General features: G+C 37.5%; 1 protein-coding gene across 3 annotated transcripts in view; it reads right to left on the bottom strand.

Annotated features, from left to right (window-relative positions):
- The window catches only part of LOC129725460 (calbindin-32), a 231,853-nt gene that overhangs the window by 25,628 nt on the left and 179,516 nt on the right, over positions 1-26,709 (bottom strand). For 2 of the 3 annotated variants that reach the window (XM_055681334.1, XM_055681335.1), the window contains exon 11: positions 8,197-8,217. The exons of the other annotated variant lie outside the window; for it this stretch is intronic. In XM_055681334.1, the coding sequence (XP_055537309.1) occupies positions 8,197-8,217 (21 nt within the window). The remainder of the gene's footprint in view (positions 1-8,196; positions 8,218-26,709) is intronic. 3 annotated transcript variants of the gene reach the window in all.

The raw sequence follows: 26,709 nt of genomic DNA, 5'->3' as shown, positions 1-26,709 counted from the left end.
GTTAGACTTAATTTCAGCTCGTAGTCGGCAGCGAGGATAAAAAATTTGCTTTAGTTTTTAAGTCATCAGATATAATTGGCGCCGTTAAACATTAAATTGTATTTGTGCCGTGTCAAATAAATGTTATGTGAAGAAAAAAAAAAAAAAACAAGAGAATATTGTATCACTGCACAAATGAGTAAGCCCTGGAAACTTCAACCCGATTAGATAATATCGAAACAAAACAAAGTTTCGCTTCTCATACAACGGTTTTTTTTTATTATTATCGCTCATTTTCCGTCGGTCTAGCTCCGCCACTATTGTTGTGCCAATCACCGACACCCGGGGAGGTGACTCCATCCAGGACCCTAACTTACGAACGAGAAATGAGGATTTTAATTATGCTTTGAAAAACTAGAACATAGTAGATAATAATACTCTTCGAATAATTTTCAATTATTGATTTTTTTATTTAAATTTTTAGACGAGATAACGATTCAGAACATAATTATCATTTTTTCACAGCACTTTTATCATCCCAAATCAGGCACTTTATCGAAATTTTCTTTGATATATACTAATTTTTACCGGTTTGTGGAGTCCGTGTTCAGTTTTGTAAAGAATTGCGTTAAGGAGCGGAAGAATTTCCGCCTGTCATGTTTCTCCTTTAGCCGCTGATAAAACTGACCTTTTTGACCTTTAGTCATCCAAAATGACTGACAGATTAGTAACACACTCAGAATTTCTACTGATTACTTTAAAAGCTACAACGAAAACTTCTTCTTTTTATAACAAATTTGTTATTTGATAATCATTTCCAGTAAAGTAACAACATATCGTTTTGATTCAAACTTCGAAAAGTCTCAAACTTCGAACACTGCAGAATAAAAATCAAATTTATATAGCTACACTGAAAATATTTTTTCGTTATTCTCCGCACGCACATTTCGTAAACATGGAATTCGCAGATTGTACAGCACTTTTGTTGATTGTATAGAATATTCGTATTTCATGTTATCGAATAAATTGCAATATTACGCATAATTTGTACAATCCACGACTGTACTTTCGTACATTACGTGGATAACAACGAACAAAAAAATGGAAGCACGAGTATATACATACTTGAACGAAATTTTTGTGTTCTGTTATTTTTGATTTCGTATAATGTACATGTTATTGCGTAAGCTTACTAATTTTTCGTACTATTTACATTATGCAGCGTTCTTTCTACGAATTTTTTGCGTAAGCTTACTAATTATTCGTACTATTCACATTATGCAGCGTTCTTTGTACGAATTACTTGCGTGAGCTTACTAATTTTTCGTACTACTTACATTATGCAGCGTTTGTTTGTACGAATGATTGCGTTCATTTCTAAAGCCTTTCGTTACGTATGCGAATACATATTTTGACAGTTCGGTCGAAAGTACCTTCATATTTATTACGCGCACATACATATATTTTTTCGTTGCAACATATCGAATAGAATTGCAACATTACGCATAATTTGTACAATTAACGAATGTACTTTCGTATGAACGTGGATTACAACGGGTAATTACTTGAATGTGTTCTGTTGTTTTTGATTTCGTCTGAAAGGAGCTGGTAGCCACTTGGTTACAGAGTCCGCCTTGATAAGCAAGTGGTTGTGAGTTCAAATCTTGTTTAGATAGAAGCAGGCCATTTCTGATTAGGTATGGTTAGGCACGGGTTTATTCTGTCAGACTTCCTCATCACCACCACTTCACTTCACTCCGAATCTGTTTGCTTTCTGGAACATTTATTCGCTTCTGGAACAACATCGCTTTCGCATCAATAGAACCGCATCAAATCGCATCAATAGAAATAACTTTCGTGAACATTTGTACGTCTCTGGGGTTGAGTCGGGTAGACGAACGTGTGCACGTCGTCGCTCTCTCGCAATCGATAGAACTAGAATCGCGTTGTGGCAAACCGTTTTTTTTTTATTTCGTAGAATGTATACATTATTGCGTAAGCTTACTAATTTTTCGTACTATTTACATTATGCAGCGTTCTTTCTACGAATTTTTTGCGTAAGCTTACTAATTATTCGTACTATTCACATTATGCAGCGTTCTTTGTACGAATTACTTGTGTGAGCTTAATCATTTTTCGTACTATTTACATTATGCAGCGTTTGTTTGCGTTCATTTTTAAAACCTTTCGTTACGTATACGAATACGTACTTTGACAGTTCTGACGAAAGTACCTTCATATTTGTTACGCATTGGTTTCGTTGCAGAAAACAACAAAAGGTTTTGTATACAAAACACACGTTTTCGTGGAATAAACTAAAATATATTTTCAGTGTAGGGTAATAAAAAGTATGATTATTATGTACCATTTCGTTTCTTGGAATGTCCTTCATCCAGTGATGTACAGTAGAGATGGTCGGGTTTGATGTTTATCAAACCCGTACCCGACCCGAACCCGAGTTTTTTTTGGTTGAATCCCGAACCCGACGTGAACCCGAAATTTTATCTTTCGATCAAACTCGAACCCGAAAGTTTTATTTTTAATAAACTCAAACCCACCACAAACCTTAAATTGAGAAACCCGAACCCGAGAATATATAGATTTTATAGTCGGGTTTCGGGTTTTCGAACCCAAACCCGACTTGAAACCAACATTTTTCAGCCCGGACCCATACCCGAAACATTTAGAAAATTCAAACCCGAACCTGACGAGTACGGGTCGACCATCTCTAATGTACAGTTCTTTACTGTAAGAGCACTTCCAGGATTTCCTAGGAGGCTTAGGAAAAAATGGCAGTCAGTATTTCGACGGTTCGATGTGTTCAAAATTTAAACCAAAGCCGCATTTCGAATTTTTCTTGTTTTTTTTTTGTACACTGGAATCTGTTTGAAGTCCACCTCAACATAAGTCTCGTCGTCCATTACGAAAAAGTTTGGTTTCGTCAATATTTTTGGACCGGGCATGGTTTTTTGCGACCGTTTTGAACCTTAAACGTACGTAATCTAGCTCGAGTTTTGACATTCTGTAGGAAAGTCTTGCTTAGATGCAGTTTTTGTGCCTTGAACGGATGCGTTCGGTTGAAGGTCCCAAACTACGCGCTTGTGATCCTTGTTTTGACGTTTTCTGGATCTTGGCTTCTGATCGGCAGTCAGACGTCCTTCGAACCGTTTTATGACAACAGAAACCATGAAGTTTGCGATTCTCAACGTTTTTCCGATATCACGATGGGGCGGATTCTTTGTTTGTTCCAGTTTGCAGACCCTTTGGCCACCAAGAGGTGGAATATTTAAAAAAAAAAGTTGAAATTTCAGCCATTCTGCATGTTTTTTCGATCTTTATTTCTGAAATTTGTTATGAAAAAGCTGTCCTTGATAGTGATCAAAATTTTGGCCACCGCTTTGGGTTTGGCCGCCGCCGTTTTGGTTTATATCTGTATTCAATCATCTTCGCAACTACTGATTTTTTATCTAAAACATGCACTGGATATTCGAGAAAGAATGCAAGGCAAGAATGCAACAATAAAATTAGGTGAGCATTAATGTTGACTTGCTAAAGCAATCAATTTTTCGAACGTTTCAAAATATTCAACCAACATTAATGACATAGAACAAAAATAAAATTTGTAACGGCGCACAGTGCGTTGAGCCATAGACAAAAATCGTTTTTCTTTTTTTTTATTTGGATGCGCCAAGTACCCAGAAGTGTTCAAGTATAGGTGAGCTTTGGGAAGCATCACAAATACTAATACAAGCATAGCAAGCGTTAGCGTCCAGAGCAATCATTAGTTTCACATTTCGTGCTAAATTGTCGCGCGTTTTCTAAACGTTGGTAAAACTTAATTACTTCGTGTATTCCAATAACACAAAATGGAAAATAACAATCAAGGTTAGTGCAATATATTTCATTGATAGAGAGACTTGGTTTCGATTGCGTGTATGATTAATCGGTATCATGAGTTGGTGAAGGTATTAATCCTTAAAAAAACGCGAACTCAAACTTTCGTTAGCGTTTTAAAAAAAGTTCCACCGAGTTCCTCTCTAAAACATACATCAAAAGTTTGCTTGAAGTGTCCTCTACAGAATATATAAAAATTAGCTGCAACTTCCTGCAACTTTGAGAGATTTTTTATTTTTCGTATGTCAATGCCGATCGCTCGTGAAGCGGCAGATATTTGAAAACTGGTTTAACTGCAATGCAAGCAAAAGAACATCATGTTTATTTCGATATTGTCTCTACCAGAAGACACAGTTGAGCATGTTTATGAAAATTTGCACAAGTTTACTGCTGTGTATTGTCCGAAATTGAACTCGAAATGGGAGAAATGCAATAGAATAAAAAAGTATTTTATGAAATAGCATGAAATTTTGTTGGAGTCACCGCTTGCTTTTCCTCGATTCGGTGAGAATAATAAGTATGAATACAACCACATTTCTTCTCGTGAGTGTCCTCAGAAACTTGTATTGAAAATCTGCAAATAATAATAACATTTTTAAGACTCTACTTTTATTTGAAGGACGGGTTTACTGGCAGAAAAATGACTGAAATGAAATGTTCCGTTTAAGTTGGTATACTCGACTTGCCAAAAAATATAGGAATGGTGAGTACAGCGAGAACTGATTTTATCAACAACCAGTGACGAATAAACACTTAATAAAATGAAAGTTCCACATCCACATGAGTTCAGTGGATTATATTTTCAAGTAAAGTGAGCTTTCAATCAAAGCACATAAAGAAAACATTTCAAAACCCAATCAGTTTCATACTGTTTCATAACTCTTATCCCGCAGCCAAACAGCGATCGTAAAATCTATGACCGCCTGTACTGTAACGGTACGGTTCACAATTTAATGTATATTCAATAGATGGGAAAAATGATAGGCTCGGAACGTTTTCCGACCGTCCCGATCGAACTAGGCAAGTGTGCAAGTTTCCATCGTCGTCGGTTGTGCGGAATACGTACGGAACGCAAAACGTACTTTCTTGGGGTGTACTCATGGAATGAGAATGTGAATTGAGAGGGTCTCTCTTCTATTGTGTCAACCAAGCGAGAGCTCGAACGTTGTCCGGCTGGTGGGCGCGCTCGCTGGCCGGTGCGAACGGTTTATGTTCCGTCGCTTGCCAGCAACTGATTTATGGTTTCACACCGAACAGGGTGAACTCATATCTCACTAAAATCTCCTTCTATTATGGTTCTGGGAAAACTCAACGCAGAACGACGACGGTCGGTGCTAGTGAATTTAAATATACACTCTGATGGTGTGTAAAGTGAATTGAATATGAATGTGACACACGCTATGTGCAGTTTTTTTGTGGGTTATAAAATGCTTCCGTCGGGTTGTCCGACGACAACAGAGTGAGCGGTTGTCACCCGACCAGCGGGTATTTTAGATTGTGGCAACTGATTGAAGACTTTTTCACGATTGAAAATAAAAGTGCCATGCTTGCTATCAAGATTGGAGAACATGAAACCATTTGAACGGTTCAAAATGGGGTTCAATTTGAGTTAAATGAAAGTCATTTCATCCAACTAGAAAATGATGGTTGAGGAATGATCACAATCAGACGGTATTAAACACCGTCTGGGATGCGTTAACCATAATATCAGAAGAACAATCAGTGCTGAAATAAATTTTCCTTGCGAAAGCATATTTGTAATGGGATCACGAACCGGATGCAAATCACACCACTTATCTGTCGAATGCTGCGTAGCATTTCTCTTCGCAGCTCTGCAGCATTGAATCACTCCATAGGATGCAATCATAACGAAAACATATTGAAAGGATAACATCGCATCAGCCTTTTTTCTCGCAAACGTGGCACTTTCGTTATGGCTTTCGCAAAAAAGAGACGCTCACTCGAGTTTTGGAGCAGGAAGGAAGCTTCAGGGTGTAGGAGTTTTTATGAGGTGAAAAAAGCTGACGAAATTCCGATAAGACAACTTTTATCTGCGACTCAATCAACAACTTTTACTAAGCACAGCTGATCTGGAAAATAAAGTTCGTCTAATTGGAGTCAAGAAGACGTGGATGAAATCAAAACTTTAACAAGGGCGTCCTTTTTGTTACAAACGTTAACTTCAGTAGTTAGAAAGTGATGAGACACGTGACAGAGCTCTAGGAAAAAGTTATTGGTTGTAATTCCAAATACTGTCAAAACATCAAAAAAATCAAATCAATATCACGCTGGTGAAATGTCTAACAGTCAAAATTTCACAACGCCAAAGTATCAAGATATCAAAATGTCAAAATGTCAAAATGTCAAAACGTCAAAATGTCAGATTGTCAGATTGTCAAAATGTCAAAATGTCAAAATGTCAAAATGACAAAATGTCAAAATGTCAAAATGTCAGAATGTCAAAATGTCAAAATGTCAAAATGTCAAAATTTCAAAATGTCAAAATGTCAAAATGTCAAAATAGAAAAATCTCAAAATCTCAAAATCTCAAAATCTCAAAATCTCAAAATCTCAAAATCTCAAAATGTCAATATGTCAAAATGTCAGATTGTCAGATTGTCAAAATGTCAAAATGTCAAAATGTCAAAATTTCGAAATGTCAAAATGTCAAAATTTCGAAACGTTAGTGTCAAAATGTCAAAATATCAAAATGTCAAAGTGTCAAAGTGTCAAAGTGTCAAAATGTCAAAATGTCAAAATAGAAATCTCAAAATGTCAAAATGACAAAATGTCAAAATGTCAAAATGTCAAAATGTCAAAATGTCAAAATGTCAAAATGTCAAAATGTCAAAATGTCAAAATGTCAAAATGTCAAAATGTCAAAATGTCAAAATGTCAAAATGTCAAAATGTCAAAATGTCAAAATGTCAAAATGTCAAAATGTCAAAATGTCAAAATGTCAAAATGTCAAAATGTCAAAATGTCAAAATGTCAAAATGTCAAAATGTCAAAATGTCAAAATGTCAAAATGTCAAAATGTCAAAATGTCAAAATGTCAAAATGTCAAAATGTCAAAATGTCAAAATGTCAAAATGTCAAAATGTCAAAATGTCAAAATGTCAAAATGTCAAAATGGCAAAATGTCAAAATGGCAAAATGTCAAAATGGCAAAATGTCAAAATGGCAAAATGTCAAAATGTCATGTCAAAATGTCAAAATGTCAAAATGTCAAAATGTCAAAATGTCAAAATGTCAAAATGTCAAAATGTCAAAATGTCAAAATGTCAAAATGTCAAAATGTCAAAATGTCAAAATGTCAAAATGGCAAAATGTCAAAATGGCAAAATGGCAAAATGTCAAAATGTCACAATGTCTAAATGTCTAAATGTCTAAATGTCTAAATGTCTAAATGTCTGAATGTCTAAATGTATAAATGTCAAAATGTCAAAATGTCTAAATGTCTAAATGTCTAAATGTCTAAATGTCTAAATGTCTAAATGTCAAAATGTCTAAATGTCTAAATGTCTAAATGTCAAAATGTCAAAATGTCAAAATGTCGAAATGTCAGTGTCAAAATGTCAAGATGTCAAAATATCAAAATGTCAAAGTGTCAAAATGTCAAAATGTCATAATGTCTAAATAGAAAAATCTCAAAATGTCAACATGTCAAGATGGCAAAATGTGATAATAAAACTACCTCAACCTATTAATGAGGTAAAAATCACTTTTTGTTTTGTTGTATATTGATATATTTTTCCTACTTTCTGCTATTTTATAAACCTATAAAATACACACGACCCAAGAAGAGACGATTATTTCGTATATAGTAAAGGAAACATTTTTCTTTCAAATGTGATATCGTTAATCTGCAACATGCTAATAAAATCTAACTTAAACAAATTTGGCAAACCAAAAACTACACTTCATGCAATGATATTTCCTACTTAACTGAAACTGGCCACTTTTGGCGCACAGAAGATTAGCAAGCGAGTAAAAGTAAGTGAGTTTTAAGCAATAGAATCCATCGCTGATGGATTGATTACCAATCATTACCAAGCACAGAACTTTCAAGTGACAAAGTCACGGTCACCATATAGTGCAGTCGAAAAATAACTACCAACATCGATCGATTGAGAGAAAGTGTTCGATAAAAGTTCAGTAACGAACGAAAAATCTGCGCTTCAACGTATAAACAGTAGACAGAGTCTTTGTATAGATTGTTTTTTTTTCTCCAGCCGTTTTTCCAGTGACGAAACGCAGAAACGTGATCAATTGAGTGTGCAACGAACAAGAGAGCGCACGTAAAATAAACAAAGTACTCACATCTTCTTCTATTCTGCCTTCCTGAAGAGTGGTTTATTCGTGTCATTTTTTGTTTGTTTGATAGTATTGTTGATTATTATTGAAGACGAAATTGTTTATAGTTTTGCAGCGGTGTCGGCGTTTTGTGGACGTGCATTGCAAGACGAAGGGTGAAAAATGGTGCGGAAATGCATAGATCAAGAGATTTTCTAGTGATTTGCGTTTAAACTGGACGTTTGTTAATTACTAAGTTTATTATTATGCTACAATCGTTTTTAATGTCAGCGACAGTTCGCTATTTTCGATGCGAAATAGCGAAGATGTCTAGTATTTAGAGTGGGTAAAAATTTATTTATTGTGATATGGCAAAGTACAACAAGAGATGGAAGCTCCACTAAGAATGCTCAAAACCATTTAGTATCTGATAAGAAGGACAGTTGTGAGAGTAGAAGTCACGAAAGAAAATAAGATTGTGAAACAAAAATAAATCCAGTTTACGATGCCAGAAAGAAGTGGGACATAGCCGCAATCTGGTGCACATCAAGAGCGAAAAAGAGAAGCGATAGTAAAAGAGTGTTCTTTACAAATGGGAAAGTATCGGTACTTTCACCGGAATTCAAAGACGACGGAATTCGGACCGGAAGATGGCGAAGGGGAAAAGCCAGTCCTGTGTAGTGTAGACATTGTTAACCGCTTCGACTCGGCTCGTTGTCCCAAAGTAAGAACTAAGAAGAAAGAACAGCTTGACTGCAGCTGTTTACTTCCCCGTTCACGAGACGGTTTAATCACGTGACAGGATGACGACCGGAACGGGTAGGATGGGGTGGGATAAAAAAAAGTTTCCTTTTCGGTATAGATGCAGTGCGGAATCAGAAAAAGTTGCTGGTGCGATGGGTAAATAAAACCCCTTTCGAATGCTCAAACATCCCCAGCGCATTTTAACTGCATTTACTGGCATCTGTGGCTGACTTTAGAGATTGTAAGATTACAGCTTTAGTGGTAATCAGTCCTAAAGTGTGAAACACAAACCGGGTAATTTCCGTGTAAGTGAATATTTTATCACTCCTTTCACCACAATTAAATTAATAAACTTTAAAGTTCGACGGTAACTTTGACTCCTAGAAAATCATCTAATTAAAAAAAAAACGTGGGCGGTACGTGGCCTACCCCGGAATTGCATCCAGTTCGCAGTCTCACCCGCAGCACACAATTAGCTTTATTGCAATCGCACGTTGCGAATCGAGCAAATAACCGCAGGTGGACCGCAGCCGCGAATCTGACGCCGATTAGTCGAGTGTCAGTCTTGGCACCATCGTTACTGGTTTGTTTTATCGGTAAATTACTATTTCGACAGGGCACGGAAAGACCCCAAAAAATTGACGGTGAAAAAATCGACGCAGTTTTCTTCATGTGCTTCCATGTGGAAAACGGGAACATTTTTTTCAGATGAATTCAAAAATTTTTTTTTATTTCGATGAAAAAGCTCAAATTTTAACTTACCATGAGGACTTTCCGTGGATGCAATTGAAAGCACTCGCGACAGTAAAGCTGGCTTGTTATTATTGCTCAATGAAATTGCGATACTCTGCAGTACTCCGGGCACCGAATGTCATTCTATGGAGCGTAGATTTTTTATTAACTCAAATTTACCGTTTGTTGGAAGCTAGCAAAATGCCTCCACGTTTGGTATTTTCATGGTAATTGCTCAAATTAAATATTCTGCAGCAAAACAGGAACTAATCACGGTGCAATTTCGATTTTAGCCTGAAGCAATTTGGCGACAGGAAGAATTTTGTTTTTGTCGAGTGTGTGAATTGGTATGAATTCTGGTACAGTAGATATAGATTGGTGTTTCAATTGAGATCACAATTTAGATAACTCGCGATATTTTAAAGTATAAATACCAGTTTAATATAGATTTGAGCTTAGATTATTATTGCACATCTCATATGTAGAAATTTTACCGGTGTTCATTTTATTGCGGATGATTGCGAATTTCAAATATAAGGAAAGGAAATTTCATTAATATCTCAAGCAAATCTAGCGTTTTCCAAAAAGATCAATATTGGAACACAATACCAAATTCAAATCGAAACTAGCTCAAAACTTTATTTGGAATCAGAATAAAAGCTCAGCACTAAATCAAATTTACGGAATGCATCGAAATCATGATCAACCTCGTGATTCTTAGTGAAATGTAAATAATGTAAAAATGGATATTTTATTTCAAGCCCAAACAAAAATACGAAAGTTATTTTGCAGCCAAATCGAAATGTTGATGTTGATGAAAAAAAGGAACTAGATTCATAATTTTAAATAAACCAATTCTTGTACTATACTAGATGTTGGTCTTTAATGTCGTATTTTGGTCATAAATACTGTCTTGAACTCGATTTTGGTCTTGATCTTGATTTCGGGTTTTATGATGGTAATTGTATTGACATTATGATCTTGGTCTGGATCCTGATTTGGATCATGATCATAGTTTTGATCTCGGGTTCGATTATGGCTATGGTTTTGATCTCGGTTTTCTTTATAGTCATGGTCATGTTCTTGACTTGGTATTGATTTTGGTTATGTTCATGATCATGGTTATGGCCGTGATCTCGGTTTTGATCATGGATATGGTCCATGATCTTAATCTTAGTTGTAGTCATGGTCATGGTCAAGGTCTATTATCTTGGTCTTGATGTAGGTTTTAATCATAAGCATGACCTGACCACGTCCAAAATTTAAATCAAAAACCAAGATCTTGATGTTATGGTCATGATTTTAATTTCGGTTACAATCATAGTCCTGGTCAAGGTCTTGAACGTTAACTAGGTCAAGGACTTCACGTAATGGATTTCAAGATCAAGATTCTTGATCTTGAACTTGGTTTTAGTCATGACCATGGTTAAAGTCTTCATTTCGATACTGGTCAAGGTCTTCATTTCTTATGGTTTTGGTCATGGTCTCGGTTCGCGATTTACGGTCATGGTCACGTTCATGTTCTTACCGTTATGGTCTACTTTATAGATACGATCATTGTTCTAGTTTTAATTTTAAAATCCTTGATCTTGGTCTAGATCAAGATCGTCTCGTTATGATCTCGATCTTGATTCAGATTTTAATCATGGTCATGTTATGATCAAGATCTTGATCTCGGTTGTAGTCGCGGTCAAGTTCAAGGTCATGGCATAGTATTGATCTTAGCTTTGGTCGTGCTCTAGGTCTCGGTTTTGATCATGGTCATTTTCATGGCCATGAACATGGTAATGGTCATGATCATAGTCCCGATCATGATCTTGATGTCAATTTTAATCCAGACCATGGTCTTGGTCTTAAATTTATGCTTAGAGTATTGAATTTGGCTTTGGTTATTAGTTGGTTAACGGCTTGGCAGTGCGTACCAGAACCCAAATAAAATGAAGGCCGCAGTGGGGCAAGGCATATTACCCAGGAGCTCCTCCACGTGGTACCGACTGAGATACGAGCAAATGAGGGAAGATTTGTGAACCGGTGAAAACTTGGTCGTGTGATGACAGGGAAGGGTAAACTGTTTTCTTTGGAGGGCAGCTTGTCTGAGCGTCTCTCTATGCCAGAGGCGGACCAAACAGCGACTGATCTGGAGCGGACGGCTGAACTATAAAATGCAGTGTCTCGCCAGCAACACCCAAGACGACAATCGGGACGGGAATGTTGGGATTCTGCTCGAACCGGCGCACGCCACGCGGGCGTCTCAGCCAGAACGCTGCGGAAGAGAAATACGTGAATTTCGGGAGGTAGACTTGACCGCAAACAATTCTTCCAAGTACCACATCTTCTATAACGGCGGCGACAGAGCGGAACGGGGAGTCGGTTTCATGCAACCAAGCGTGTCATAAGCTGAAGGCCCATTAATTATTATCAGTGCGTATTCAGGACCAAAATCAGATTCTTCAAATACAGCCTCATCAACGTGTACGCGCCAACAAGCGATAAAATCAACGACCTATACGAGGAGTATGAACTCCTTGGAAAATCGTATGGAAAGTACTCACAGCACGACATAAGGATCGTCATCGGGAGGAATTCTTTCGCCCTGTTGTTGGTAGAGAAATCCTATTCTCTACTACGAACTAGAGATGGTCAGGTTTGATATTTTTCAAACCCGTACCCGACCCAAACCATACTTTTTTCGGTTAAAATCCGAATCCGAAACTTTTTAGATCAAACACGAGCCCGTAGGATTTTATTTTTGTAATTTTTTTTGGGAGTGGATTTTTTAAATCAATTCAAGTCTAATCCAAAGCATCGAACCTCTAAGGAGCCATCCACATACCACGTGGACAGATTTTCAACGATTATTAAAAGTGGACAAATGCTCATATAACGTGGACCGTGGACATTCTACAACCCCTCCCCCCAAGCTGTCCACGTGGTATGTGGATGGGCCCCTAACGGTATTAAAATGTTTGATTTTTACAGGTTCCATGATATCAGGCATTGTTATGCTCTTTTGAGAAGGTCGGGTTTAAGGTGTTCAAACTCTTTCCCGATCCGAACCCGAACTATTTTTTTGCACAAACACGACGTACACTGTAATCTATAAATGGAAAAAGGTGATCAAAAGTCCACTTTTACTATGGTCCTTACTTAGCAGCATCAGCAGTGGTAATGGGTATCAGCAGTGTGATGACAGGGAAGAGTATAGATAGCGATAGTGCTGATGAAGCAGCACTTCATTCAGTGAAAAGCTGTCTTTGTGCGGTAGCGGGCACATCAGCCGGCCTCCAATACTCCAATTAAAAGTTGCTGTATTTGACAACACACAAACGTTTTGGATGCTGGCATTCAAAATACATATCAAATTCAAATTTTTAGTGTGAAAACAGCTTTCTATTGTGTTATCGAAAGAATGCCTTATTTCCACTGTCATGGATGGCACAGAGATGCGAGCAGCTTCATATCCGATGTTTAATTAAATAACAAATTGACCACATCCCATAGCAGCAACTAACAGAAGGGTTTTGTGCAAAGCCACGACGGCGAGTTGACGTAGAACTACACAAGGCTGTTTGTAATAATCAATAACAATAACTTTTATCCAACACTTATAAATTAACACTGGAATCAATGTGATAACGTTGAAAAGTTTCAAAATTAAAAAATTAAGATGTTGATTTCGGTTCCTGGAAAATAGCCAAAAATGGCTATATACTGCAAAGTTTGGGTTGCCATTTTAAATATTTGTAGAGAGGTTATTTTATTAGTGTTGGATAAAAATTATTAACATTTATGAAGAAATAAGATAGTCTATCGTTATTTAAGCCTCTGTCATTTGAAGAATTATTGTTAAAAATTTGTTTTGAACTTATCATTTCCGGTCACTCTCAAATGCAACAATGCGAGTATTGTAACAAACAGCTGTTTGTGGTTCTACGTTAACTCTGCGGTCGTTGCTTTGATTTTTTTACTCTAAACTTTCCCGAAGTCACCATTGCTTTAAAATGTAACGTTCGCAAAAAAATGATTATGATCACTTTTTTCCATTTCTAGGCCACAGTGCGCGGACACTGAAACAGTGCAAGAGGTGACAGACATGACAGTGGAAACTATGCAAAGTTGGTGGTTTTAAGCTGAGTGTTCACATGGTGCAAAATAAAAAAACTGGGTTTACGCTAACACATTAGTAGCAATGAATCGTATGACGTGTCAGATGCGGGAGAAATAAAGGGAAGCTAGAGCTGAAGAAAAAAGCAGCTTTACCGCCGAAAAAAAAGTGAACACTTCGATCGCGTTCTCGCAGCGGCGGGGAATTACTTCACCACGAGGAACTTCTATGAAGCGATTGCCATGTGTAACACAGGGAGATGGACCTGATTACCGATAAGTCACAGGTTGTCAGGCGTTGCAAATAACACTTCAAAGTGGTATTGGATTGGAGTGGATAGGAAGGTAAGAGAGTCGTCTAGAAGAACAGGAGAGAAATTGAAGAGGATGAACTATCTGTGGATCCGCCAAACTTCTACGGAAGCTTTCCAAGAACTGAAGAACCACAAAAGCCGTTGAAAAGGACGTCTTACCGGCTAACCTTTTCATAGTCGGGAGCGAGCCGTTCCCTGGGTCTGAGGAAAAAAATCACAGGAGGGTTGTGTGCAAAGCCACGACCGCAAGGTTGAAGTAGGATACTTTTACACAGCTCTGTAATTTAACATTAACCTACGGCCGGGCGAATCGGTTCGTGCCGCTTTTCGCGTTTAGCCTGGCAGAGGCCTAATGCGCACGGCCAACACAATAGAAAGGTGTTTTCACATTGAAAATTAGGCACGGCTTTACTGTAGTGAGGGTTGGCAAATGCATCTACCGCTAATACCGCCGCTATCGTACGAAAGCGCGTCGTTTCATGTGGGGAATAATTTCAACAACGAAAAATGACGCGCGTCTAAGCACACCCGAACTGTTTCGCAGTGCCGCTTCCATTTACTCCTTATAACATCGGCCTCAGGGAAGTACCGGCTGCACCTACCGCTGAGGCTGTTACCATACTGCTACTGGTACCCAAAGCTATTAACTCTTCAAATTAAGTGTTATATTTGTCCTCAAAAGAACAATTATTCAATTCCATATCGGATATAATGCAATCGCATCTCTGTAATATTACCGACAGTAATATTCTTCTGAACAAAATGATCCAACTTTTCCATTAGAGAAAGTGTCGGCTGATGTGCGGCAAAAATCTCGCCCGGTCGCTCGCGTTGGCGTTCAGCCTGGCAGAGGCTTGAGACGTGGTGACCAACCACAGGGCAAGTGATTTGTTTGATTTGAAGGCAGCCACAGGCGCAACCCGCTGCTATCCTCTGTTACTGCTGAGTGCTGATATCTGCTGCTACTGCTGTCAACGTTGTGGACGGTCCATCCAGTTCACCTTCCGACTAATGAATGTAGCTAGTTTTTCCAGAAACACTCTTTTTTAGTCGAAGGGTGCCACGAAATAGGCCACGCCTTTCTGTTCAGTTTTACCATTTTGTAATGTTCTTCAGACGAATTATTCCACAGTTCGCATTTGATTTTTGTATCCAGCGAATAAACACCGATGGTGCTCTCACACACGCAGCGATTTTACCCCTAAACGTATTGCGGCTTGTAACATCAAGCGATTACGTTTGCTCGCTATTGCGTGTTGCATCATGTTGCAACTTGGCAGCTGGGAGACGACGAAATTTTGTTCATGCTGATTGATAGAATCGACTTCATATTAGCTCTGCATAGTCGAACTAACTGCTTTTGTGAATGCGTTCTAACAGGGCAGTTTGTTATTAAAAGTCGGTTATGCTGATCGCAGCCTTCGCGCTGCCCTTATAGTGGGGGGTTTACTAAATAAAGTAAAAATTAGACAACTACAACAGAATTTGAAAATTATTAACCTTCAATTACCCGTTTATTTGCCTTGAAAAAGGCATTTTGAGCTGCCCTAATAGTGGTGGAATTTACATACACGGACAACATGCACTGTGGAAGCTATTTCACATTCAGTGAATTAGACGGGCGCGACAGACTTAAATTGCTAGGATCCAACACAGAATGCTAGCTTGCGTTGTCGAAAATTATTAACTTTCAATGACTTGTTTATTTGCCTTGAAAAAGGCATTTTGATTTCCAAAATTGGATTTTCTGATGGCAATCTTCATGCTTCCTCAACACGGGGGGAATAATGGCAGTCTGGCGACACACGCTGAGAAAAACCGCGCTGCATCTGAGACGTGGTGACCAACCACAGGGCTAATGCTGCTGCTAAGGAAGGACGACTGCTGTTGTCGCTGTCCAGAACTATTGTGAGCGGCTTCGGCTGAAACAGGCTCTTATATAGGCCAAATAGCGTGTTTTCAATTGCAAGGTATATGATTCTGTCGACCGTGCTTGGGAAGCAATCATATAACGACCAATCAGAGGTCGAATTTTTCCTTTTAATAGGGCTTGACTATTTTCAATAGTACAATAGTGTAAATAATAAAATTACAATTATCTTCTTTTGAGAGCAATCTTAGAAGATTTTCCAATCTATTGCTGCAAGAACGAAGGAAATCCATCGAATACTAACCGATTTAGTAGCATTTGAAATTGGACATATTTTTCACTTTTTTCGGTTTTAGATTTTCATTTCACATCCCTATGTAGCCGAACTTCCTGAGAGAAGTATTCTACTTCAAAACTACCCACGGACATCAATATTTTTTAAGAGTGAATATACATTTATTGGATTGAAGCGTTCATGTAAATCTATTTTTACAAATAAAAGTTTGAACGAGAAAGGCTGGGTCTGACCGCTAGGTGGATTAATTTAGGTTTTTTTCGATTGCTTTTTAAATAACAAAATTTTGCTAGTAGTTGTTGTAGTTGACCATTATTAGATAGTCGCGATTTCGCAACATGTGCGAAATACATGACATTGTGTGTTGTTACTTGATAGCAGATGAATGTTATTACTTTTTAAGTAACATTTTTGCCAGTACAAGCGCTCTATTGGTGTACAGAAACGGGTGACAACTACAAATCTGGATTGTTTCCGAGGCTCTCTTACTCCATAACAAACGCGCTCATAGAGAAAGAAGAGTATGAATATGAAAGCTCTGTCTCTCCTCTTCATGCCAATATTTTTTGCTTTGTTTAAACTACAATTTTGGTAAAAAGTTCATGGTAAAGCATTTTGGAAGCGCAAGTCGTCCGGTTTCTGACAATATGCAACCCAATGAATTTACCTCAGCGTAGTCCAATCGAAGATTTCTTTGGGATTTTGAGTAACTTGGGTGCAAAAATAACTGGAGATCAACGAATTGCGCACGGTTGGTTGGTAGAATAAAGCGGATTTAAAGGCCGTACAACACTCTTGCTCCGACATCATAAGAAGATTTCGTCGGAAGGCCGGTAACGGATGTTCAATATTTTTTGTTAGTTCATAATCAATGTATCTTTATGAGAAATTAATTCATGTTCATCCACATTTTTTAGACAGCAGTAGGAAAAAATTCAAAATTTTTAGTTGTCACTCGTTGAGGCTTTGACGTAGGACTACGTCTTTGTTTTCTATACTAGATTACGCTTTGTGAAATTGAAAATGAAACTGGCAAATGTTGCGTCAGATTTCAAACGATTATGGCGAGCGAACGACTTAATGCATCTTAGTCATTTATATGTCGGTGGATAGATAAAATGTGTAACAATTGTTTGATATAAGATTCAACATTTTTGCTTTACTGCTTAATGGTGGAAAAAGGTGAAAAGTTCCAAGGTCAAGCTTTCCCATATATTTCCCTCGTTATTGGCTTGCTTCCCGAGCACAGATAACAAAAACATGGACGAAATAAATTCTACTGCCTACATATTTTGACTCAACAAAGTGTTTTGGTTTGTTCCTCTTTCTCTATGCTCTTTATCTACGCTGAACTCGATACAAAAGACTGCGTGTAGAAAATTCAGCTTCAGTCTAGTTTGTCACACAACAGCGAGTGGAGTATAGCTGTTAGAGGTACGCGACATTGAGAAACGAGAGCTGCATACGAGTCAACTTCATGGCAGTGCGGAGCATGTTACCTTTATTTTTCATACGGCAGCAACAGTTACCATCGTACGCTGCAGGATATTTTGCTGGCTACTGGAGGGCACAGCGGTGAGCAAATTTTATGCGCGGCCAACAAAGTATTCAATACTTCCGGTGGTGGTGCGATCATCAGCGCTCTATAGTACACATTTCGAGCTGAAGATTATGGAATCGGTTCTTGTCACAGCTAAAGATGCTTGAAGATGAGAGTTATGAGAATTTTTGCAACTACTACTAGTGTAAAATTTTCATGTATTCATGCATCGTTAGTTTTACAATAACGACCATTAAATATAAACGGTAGTGTTGCCTATGAACAGTTTATCGCAGCATATAATGTATACATTTAGTCCTACGTCACCATTTCATACAACCTCTAGGGCTGTATACCTTGTAGTATTTGATTTCGGTTTTGGTCATAATTATTTATCTTGATCAAAGTTGTGTTCAAACGGGCACTGAACGACGTGACTATAATTCTGAGACGAAAGAAGCGCCAGCAGGTAGATCGTGATTACGAAAAGCTTGAAGAGCTGTTCCGTGTCGGTTATCCGTGAGGTTATGGACCGTAAGCCGACATATGCAGCGATGCGGATGAAAAACTGATCACCAACGAAAGCGAGGTAGTCGACAGGTGGAAGTAGTACTTCAATGAGCACTTGAAAGGAGATACAGAAAGTAAAAATGGAATTGACTAAGGTGAGCCAGCAGCAAACGACCGTATACCAGCCTCCAACTACTTGGAAATCCGGCAGGAGTTTCGGAGGTTGGAAAACAATAAAACCACTGGTGAAGTCGGCTTGCCGGGTTAGCTCTACAAATATGGTAATGTAAAGTTCTAGGCTTCGCTGATGACTGGAGGCTACCTACACCAGACCGAAAGCGATAGCCAGTAGAATACTTACTTACTTTACTTTATTTTGTTGGCCAACGGACCGTTCACCGGTCTAGGGCCGAACAAATTAGAGATATCCAGCTTTTTCTGTCTTGGGCAGCCGTTCTCCAGTCTCCTCGTACACCAGCAGATTGTGCATCTTTATCCACCGCGCACATCCACCTCGTGTGAGGCCTACCACAGAGTCCACGGCCTCTTCCTGGTTCTCTACCGAAAATAGTTTCGGCGGCTATCTCGTCAGGCATTCTGGCTACATGTCCAGCCCACTGAAGATTGCACCGCTGTATTACCTTCACTATATCAGCAAGTTTGTATACCTGGTACAACTTGTGATTCATGCGTCTGCGGCACACTCCATCTTCCAGTTTACCGTCAAGTATCGATCGCAGAACTTTACGCTCAAAAACTCCGAGCACTCGTCGATCAGCTTCCTTCAGCGTTCATGTTTCATGTTCGCAAAGGGCCATCGCGAGTATCAGCGTCCTATGCAGCGCTAGTTTTGTGCGAGTTTGCAAACTACGGGACCTCAGCTGGTTACGCAGTCTGTAGAAGGCCCTGTTCGCAGCTTCAACTCTCGTTTCACTTCACGGCTCATATTGTTGTCACATGTCACAAGCGTACCAAGATAGAATTCAACAACCACTTCAAATCGTTCCCCACCTATATCTACCTACGCACCAACACCACGGAAACTCCCACGCTCCCTACCAGCTACCATGTACTTGGTTTTGGTAGTTTTAATCTCTTGAAAAGCACGAAGGACTCCTCTACGGCCCCACGGTCGATACCGATGATATCAATGTCGTCCGCAAAACCAAGAAGCATGTGAGATTTCGTGATGATCGTATCGTTTCTCTGCACGTTTGCTCTTCGTACTGCACCTTCAAGGACGATGTTGAACAGTAAGTAAGAGAGCGTATCCCCCTGCTTCAGTCCATCTAACGTTACGAACGCGGCTGATGTCTTGCCAGCTGACCGCACGCATGATTTCGATCCCTCCATGACGCTGGAGTCAGCCTAATCAGCTTCGTCGGGAAACCATGTTCCAGCATTATCTACCACAGCTCGTTTCTTTCCACTGAATCGTATGTCGGCACAAAATCTATAATCAGATGGTGAGTCGGTAAGTTGTACTCCCGCAACATATCGAAGGTTTGAAAATTCGCAGGATGAAAATTTGATCCGTCGTGGAACGCTCCTGTCGAAAACCAGCCTGGTATTCACCAACAAAGGATTTCGTCAGTGGTCTCAATCTGAACAACAGGATTATATGCGGAGTTGAGCAACGTAATGCCGAAATAGGACTGTTCATTAAAATATCGATAACGAAGTATATGCGAGGAAGAGGTTCCATGGAAAAAACACCAGCCTCCCAAAGCACAGTGTTTTATTTTGCTGATTTCGTGCTCAAAATTAATACCGTCCTCAAATTTGATTTTAGTGATATACTTTATTTGGAGAAGTTTCTTTGTATGTTATTGCGCTTTATTCAGAATGGATGATTTAGTGATTAATTCACTTAGAAGTGATATGAAAAATTAATTTGCTCAAGACAGTGAGATAGACACCCAGTGTCTTCGAGAAAGTTGTGACAAATATTTTTGCTAGCAACTTTATCGAAGGTGTCGAGTTTTTATCGCTTATGTTGAAAAAAATATAAAAAGTTTTATTTACAAAGTTCACTCAAATCATTATTTTTAATATAACTTTTTTCCTGAGTTTTCTACATATTTTATGTCTTCCACAAAATTATTAGCCAAACAGAAATACATATTTTTGCTGAACTTTGGATCTAGCTATAGTTGGAAATACAAAAGTTATTCAACTATTAACAGTTATTCAAGTGTTAGTTCAACATTAATTTACTCATTCGTACGTAAAAATACGTAGATAACTATTTAATATTCTGAAAACACGTTTATTCTGTTTTCAAAAAATATGAAATCATTCGTCTAATAGAGTCTTTTCAATTATTTCAATGAATTAATTCGTACTTTTTCAAATAACTTTGTTATTTCAAAATATAGCGTTTTAGAATCTTCTGCAAAAATATAAACCCATAAAAATCGCACAATTTTTGAAAAGATTATAAAAATACAGAAAATCATGGGAGAGAGTTACAAAGAAAAATATGAATTTTTAGCAGAGTAGGCAGTGTGACTTTGCACTCGTATCCAAGTGAATTTTAAAACTTGCTTGCACATTTATTTTCGGTTTGCACGTAAACGCTACTAACAGTGCTTTACACTTGAGTTAGATTTGAGTTCGAATCCTACATAACAACAATTGCATAAAAATCGAATTGCGATGAAATTTGCGCCGCGTCTGCTGCAACAGTTTGTTGCATTGTCCTTTGAAAGCATAAATTCGATCTAAAAATAAAACTCATCGCGTTACATCAGCGCCTGCATCGCTGGATACATCGTGCACAGCACGCATTTCACGCATTTAAACTCAATCGATCAGAGTGTGCGGCGCAAAAAAACTCAAACTATCGAGAGGAAGCAGATTCAAGTTGGATTCAAATCTGGAAAAGTGTTACTCAGTTCAACTTTGCACGAGTTTATGCCATCACTGATTTTTAGTCACAGTTTCACATATGGCGTCATATAAAGTGAATCAATGATCAATTTTTCGAGTTTAATTTTCGATGTCTTCTTCACTGTCTAGTTCAAATAGAATAAGAAGAGTTTTAGCATCCTCAGTCAATTCTTTCCTGTTAAATTTTGATCAACCTCCGTTACCATTGGAACTGTGTTCCTCTTATTTCTCTCGCGACTTAACTGAGAAAATATTACAGTTTATTCGTATTTCCATTGCAACAGCCGCTCATAAGAATTCTAGAAGCTTCATAAGAAAATTTGAAACAACCAATGAAGTAGACAGCAAGGTAGACACTTTTGGTGACGTCATGTGTGAAACTGTGACTAAAAATTCATATTTTTCTTCATAACTCTTTCCCATGATCTCCTTCAGTTTTATGACCTTCAACAAAACTGTGCAATTTTATGGGGTTATATTTTTGCTGAGATTGTAAAACGCTATATTTAGAAATAATAAGGTTTTTTGAAAAAGTACGAATTTTCAGGCAAAATATTTTTCTATTAGACAAATGATTTTATATTCTTTTAAAAGTACAATAGACATGCTTTCAGAATATTGAATAGTTATCTGCGTATTTTTGCGTACGAATGAGTAATTTAAAGTTAAACTAACACTTAAAAAACGGTTAATGGTCGACTAACTTTTTTATTTTGAACTACAGGTAGATCCAATGTTCAACAAAAATATGTATTTCTGTTTGGTTAATAATTTTGTAAAATACATCAAATATGTAGAAAATTCAGGAAAAAAGTTATATTAAAAATTATGATTTGAGTGAACTTTGTAAATAAAACTTTTTTTAACTTTTTTAACAAAAGCGATAGAAATTTGACACCTTCGATAAAGTTTCTAGCAGAAATCTGTGCCACAACTTTCTCGAAGACACTGACATCTGACATCTGACTGTCCAGAAAAAATAAATTTTTCATATCACTTCCAGGTGAATTAATCACTAAATCGTCCATTCTAAAAGAAGCGCAATAACATACAAAGAAACTTCTCCAAATAAAGTATATCACTAAAATCAAATTTGAGGACGCTATTAATTTTGAGCACGAATTCAGCAAAATATAACACTGTGCACAGCAAGACAACGAAGTCTGAGCGAAAAACTTGGATTCAACATATTTTGAAAGTTTACATACACATCCGGTGTTCCCCATGGGAGTAACCTTGGGCCATTTATCTTTGTATTGTATTCCAATAATATCGCAGCTCGTCTTATAATGTTTTGTAAGCTGTTCTATGCTGATGAATTAATGGTTTTTGTGGTCGTTAAAGAACTATCCGACTGTCAAAAGTTGTTAGAATTGATTACTAGCGTCAATGAATGTGATGTGATAAATGAAATTTACTTTCGAACCACATCGAACCAATATTATTGATCGTGCAAGTCGTCAACTGGGATTTCTGATGGAAGTATCAAAAAATTTCACTGATATTGATGATGATGATGGTCCCGCCTCTTACCCCTACAAAGGTTTGAGGAAGACGATTTATCTATTAGATAATTAGTTATTACTTCAATTAAACCATAAAGCAAAAAAAAAAACGGACTGGTTTTTTCAATACAGATAAAAAATCCTCCATAATATTCCAATGCTTAAACGGCAGTATTACTGAATAAAAAAAATTTCTAAGCCGTTCTACGACCAAGATTACCAAGTTCTAATTATTTTACTCCTTCAATCAATTGAACATTATTCACATCTGAATTAAGCCAACACCCAATCTAGCCCACAGCTAAATTGCTACAGTCCCAACAAGGCCATTCCCGCCGAACTCAGCAAGCAAAGCACAGGTAAACCGTGAACTTAACATGAGACTCATGAGGATGTCCCCACCTAGGGAAGTCTAGAAAATTTCCAACCCGAAAAAGTCCTAGAACAGCTAGGAATTTCAACGTCCAAAGACAATCAAAAGTGTCATAATTTTCCCGAGTAATCCGACGTATGTCCAGAACTACTTAAAAGTTTATTGTGTCACAAAAACTCAATTTTCATAACATACATCAGCATAATACATCTGTATGTATGTAAATAATAAAAAAAACCTTTATTTTTCAAAATGTCAAATATTAATTTAAGAAAGGTAGTCAATTATATCTGTGTAACGCGCGCGATTCTCAAACCTTTGAGACTTCTCATTTTTTTTTTTTTACTACTACATTAAATACAAAATCCATCATTATCATCGGGACGAACATAATACTTTTTACAATGCTTAAATAAATACTAAAAAGCTATTACAGCAAAAGTCCACATAAAACCATCCGTTATGAAAACTTCGTCAATTTAGTGCGTGAATTGTAAAACATTTCTGTTTAGCTGCCTAAAAAACAGCTTTGACGTGTGAAATACATTGTCTCTTGAACTCAAGTAGCGTTGCTGCACGTTTGACCTGTGTAGGCATCGAATTGAACACCTTAATTCCTTTAAAAAATAATGAATTCTGCGAAGCTCCAAAAATAAAATTTGGTGTTCGAATTTCTGTCGCGTTTCTAGTATTGTATCTATGAATATCACTTCCTCTCACAATTCGATCACACAAATATCGAGGCAGCAATCCGTTAACTATTTTAAAAATGAACACCATCGTCATGAACACAATTCGCTGCTTCACAGATAACCATTGCAAGGCATCCAACATCAAGGCCGAGGAAGTGAATCTACTACATCTCAAAATTAACCGCATAACTTTATTCTGCAAACGCTGTAACCTCGATATTTGAGTTTCATTTGCCAAAAATAAAATGGAAGAGCAAAAGTCCAAGTTGGGAGAGATGATTGATTTATAGAGATGAATCTTGCTAAAAGTACTCAACTCTTTATTCAAACGACAGAGAATTCCATATTTTTTGGCAATTTTCTTGATGACATTGTCAATATGAATATTGAACTTAAGTTTGTCATCAATAGTCACGCCAAGATATTTCATCTCACGTACGCGTTCAAGTGTCTCGCTGTCAATTTCCACAGAGACATGTTCTGTAACACGGTTGCGCGAAATAACCATAAATTTAGTTTTACTTATATTCAGTTTTAGTTGTTTGAATTTCAACCATCTACTCAGCGAACACAAGTCCTCATTCAAGCGAATAATAGCAAAATCGAGATCTTTAGTTGCAATGAACAGTACAGTATCATCAGCAAAAAGGTTAATATCACAGAAACGTAAAACTTGTCTCATGTCATTAATGTACATTATGAATAAAATGGGCCCTAATACACTTCCTTGAGGTACTCCAAGAATGTTTCCCATGGGAAAAGATGTAAATTCATTGAAAATAGTCCGTTGAGTTCTGTCACACAAGTAGCTCTCAAACCACTTGTATGCAGTACCTGTAATACCAAAGCGCTTTATTGTTCGTAACAATAAGGGCCTAGAAATTGTTTCGAAAGCGCGTTTTAAATCCAAGAACACTGCAACAATAGTTTCTTTACACTCAATATTTTCTTTCCATTTTGCTAACACCAAATTCAACGCAGTTTCACAAGAATGACCTTCTCGATAGCCTGATTGTTCTGGTATTAACAAACTGTTCATATTAAGATAATTTAAAAGTTGGCCTTTGATAACAAGTTCTAAAATTTTTTCTAATGTGTGCAACATGTTGATGGGACGAAACTCTTCGGCTTTACTCGTACCAGCAACCTTTTGAATAGGAACCACCAAAGATTCCTTCCAAACTCGTGGCACGTGCCCAGTTTGTAACGATTCATTGATTAGGCCAAGGAGGTCGTGTCCGATGACATGAAAGCAATCTTGAATTACTTTTGCGTTAACGTTATCGATTCCAGCCGTTTTTTGCATTGAAAAACAAATGTTTTTCAGTTCTATGTATGAAATAGGGTGAAAACCGGTCAAAGTACAGTTAACATTAATTGGCTGTTTCATTTCATCAGGTTCATCCACCAATTCAATAGATCGATTGATATCTGAAACACTATCGATAAAATAAGTATTGAACTTAGAGCGATTGCTTGTTCTGATCGTTCTTCTGTGCCATTAAAGGTTATGGACCGCGATTTGCAAACGCCAGGTTTCAACAATGACTTTAATATTTTCCATAACTCTTTGCTGTTATTTTTATGATGTTCAATGTTCCACTGTATATATTCGCTCCGTGTTTTGATCAGAGTTTGAGAATATATATTACGCGCCATCGTATAGTTACGCCAGTGATCATTACTATTTGTTCTACAAAACTTTTTATACCATCCATCTCTCTTACGTTTAAGACGTATAAGATCCAAAGTGTACCACTTGTTGAAGTTCTTCACAACAACAAACTTTTGTTCCACTAACTGATTAGTACACGTTTTTAAGACGTTATTGAGAACATCGGTTTTATGATCAAGGCACCCCGATAATGGGAAATCCACGTTTCTCGCGACAAGTTCCGAAACCTTTCGTTTCGAGTAATTTTCCCAACACTTTAATTTAACTAAATTATCATCACTGTTTATACTCTGATTTACAATAATAACAAGAGTCTCATGATCGGTTATTTTCAATTCAGAATTTACTGCAGCGCGAACAGAATCAAAGTTTGTATAAACATGATCAATTAAAGTTTTACTGTGTCTAGAAATACGCGTACATTCAGTAACAACTTGTTTTAAATTGCAAAACTCTATTAATCTCTTCAAATGGCTCGAATTAAAGCTATCACGCCAGTTTATGTTAAAGTCACCAGCAATCACGTTAAATTTGCGGCTATCCACAAATAACTCAAACCAGTTTTCTAGTATTTGCAAAAATCGCTGATCACTAGAACTAGGGGAATGATAAACTACACCATAGTTACCAACCTTCATGCCTCGGTCCACTGTTATGCCCAAAAACCAATTTCCTTCAATTGCTTCATTGAAACAAACATTGAATTGTACTGATTCTTTGACATAAATAGCAACCCCTCCAGTATGTCTAGAATGTGACAAACAGGCAGCAATATTGTATCCCGAAATAGAATATTGATCAAATGCATCGATATCTACTATGTGTGTTTCTGACAAAAAAACTAAAAATGGACGATTCAACTCTACAATATGACGTAAAGCTACGTAGTTTGTAGAGAGACCAGCAATATTCAAATATATAATATCTAAGCTACACACATTCCTGGAACCTGATTGCTATTTATTGAAATGCAGGCTGCCTTTTTTTTGATCATACAATTTTTTATAAACTAGGCACTCTGAACTAGATGCCGCATGGTTAACGTCCAGATTCATTTTACGATCTTTATTGTATTTAGAACAATTAACGCATTTCAATACAGTGGATGTGCATTCCGAAGTTCTATGATGCTCACTACACAAAGAGCACGTTTCATGGTTTTTGCAATCTGTACTCTTGTGGCCGAATTCTCCACATTTGAAGCATCTAAGGACATTTATCGCTGGAACTATAGGGCACCGATCCCACCCAACATTTACTTTTTTCGCGGATAATAAACAGTCATAAGTCTTTT

Source organism: Wyeomyia smithii, chromosome 2 (genome assembly GCF_029784165.1).
Source record: "Wyeomyia smithii strain HCP4-BCI-WySm-NY-G18 chromosome 2, ASM2978416v1, whole genome shotgun sequence".
Lineage (NCBI taxonomy): Eukaryota > Metazoa > Arthropoda > Insecta > Diptera > Culicidae > Wyeomyia > Wyeomyia smithii.
Note: the sequence above shows the minus strand (reverse complement) of the source record. Positions and strands in the feature narration are given on the sequence as shown.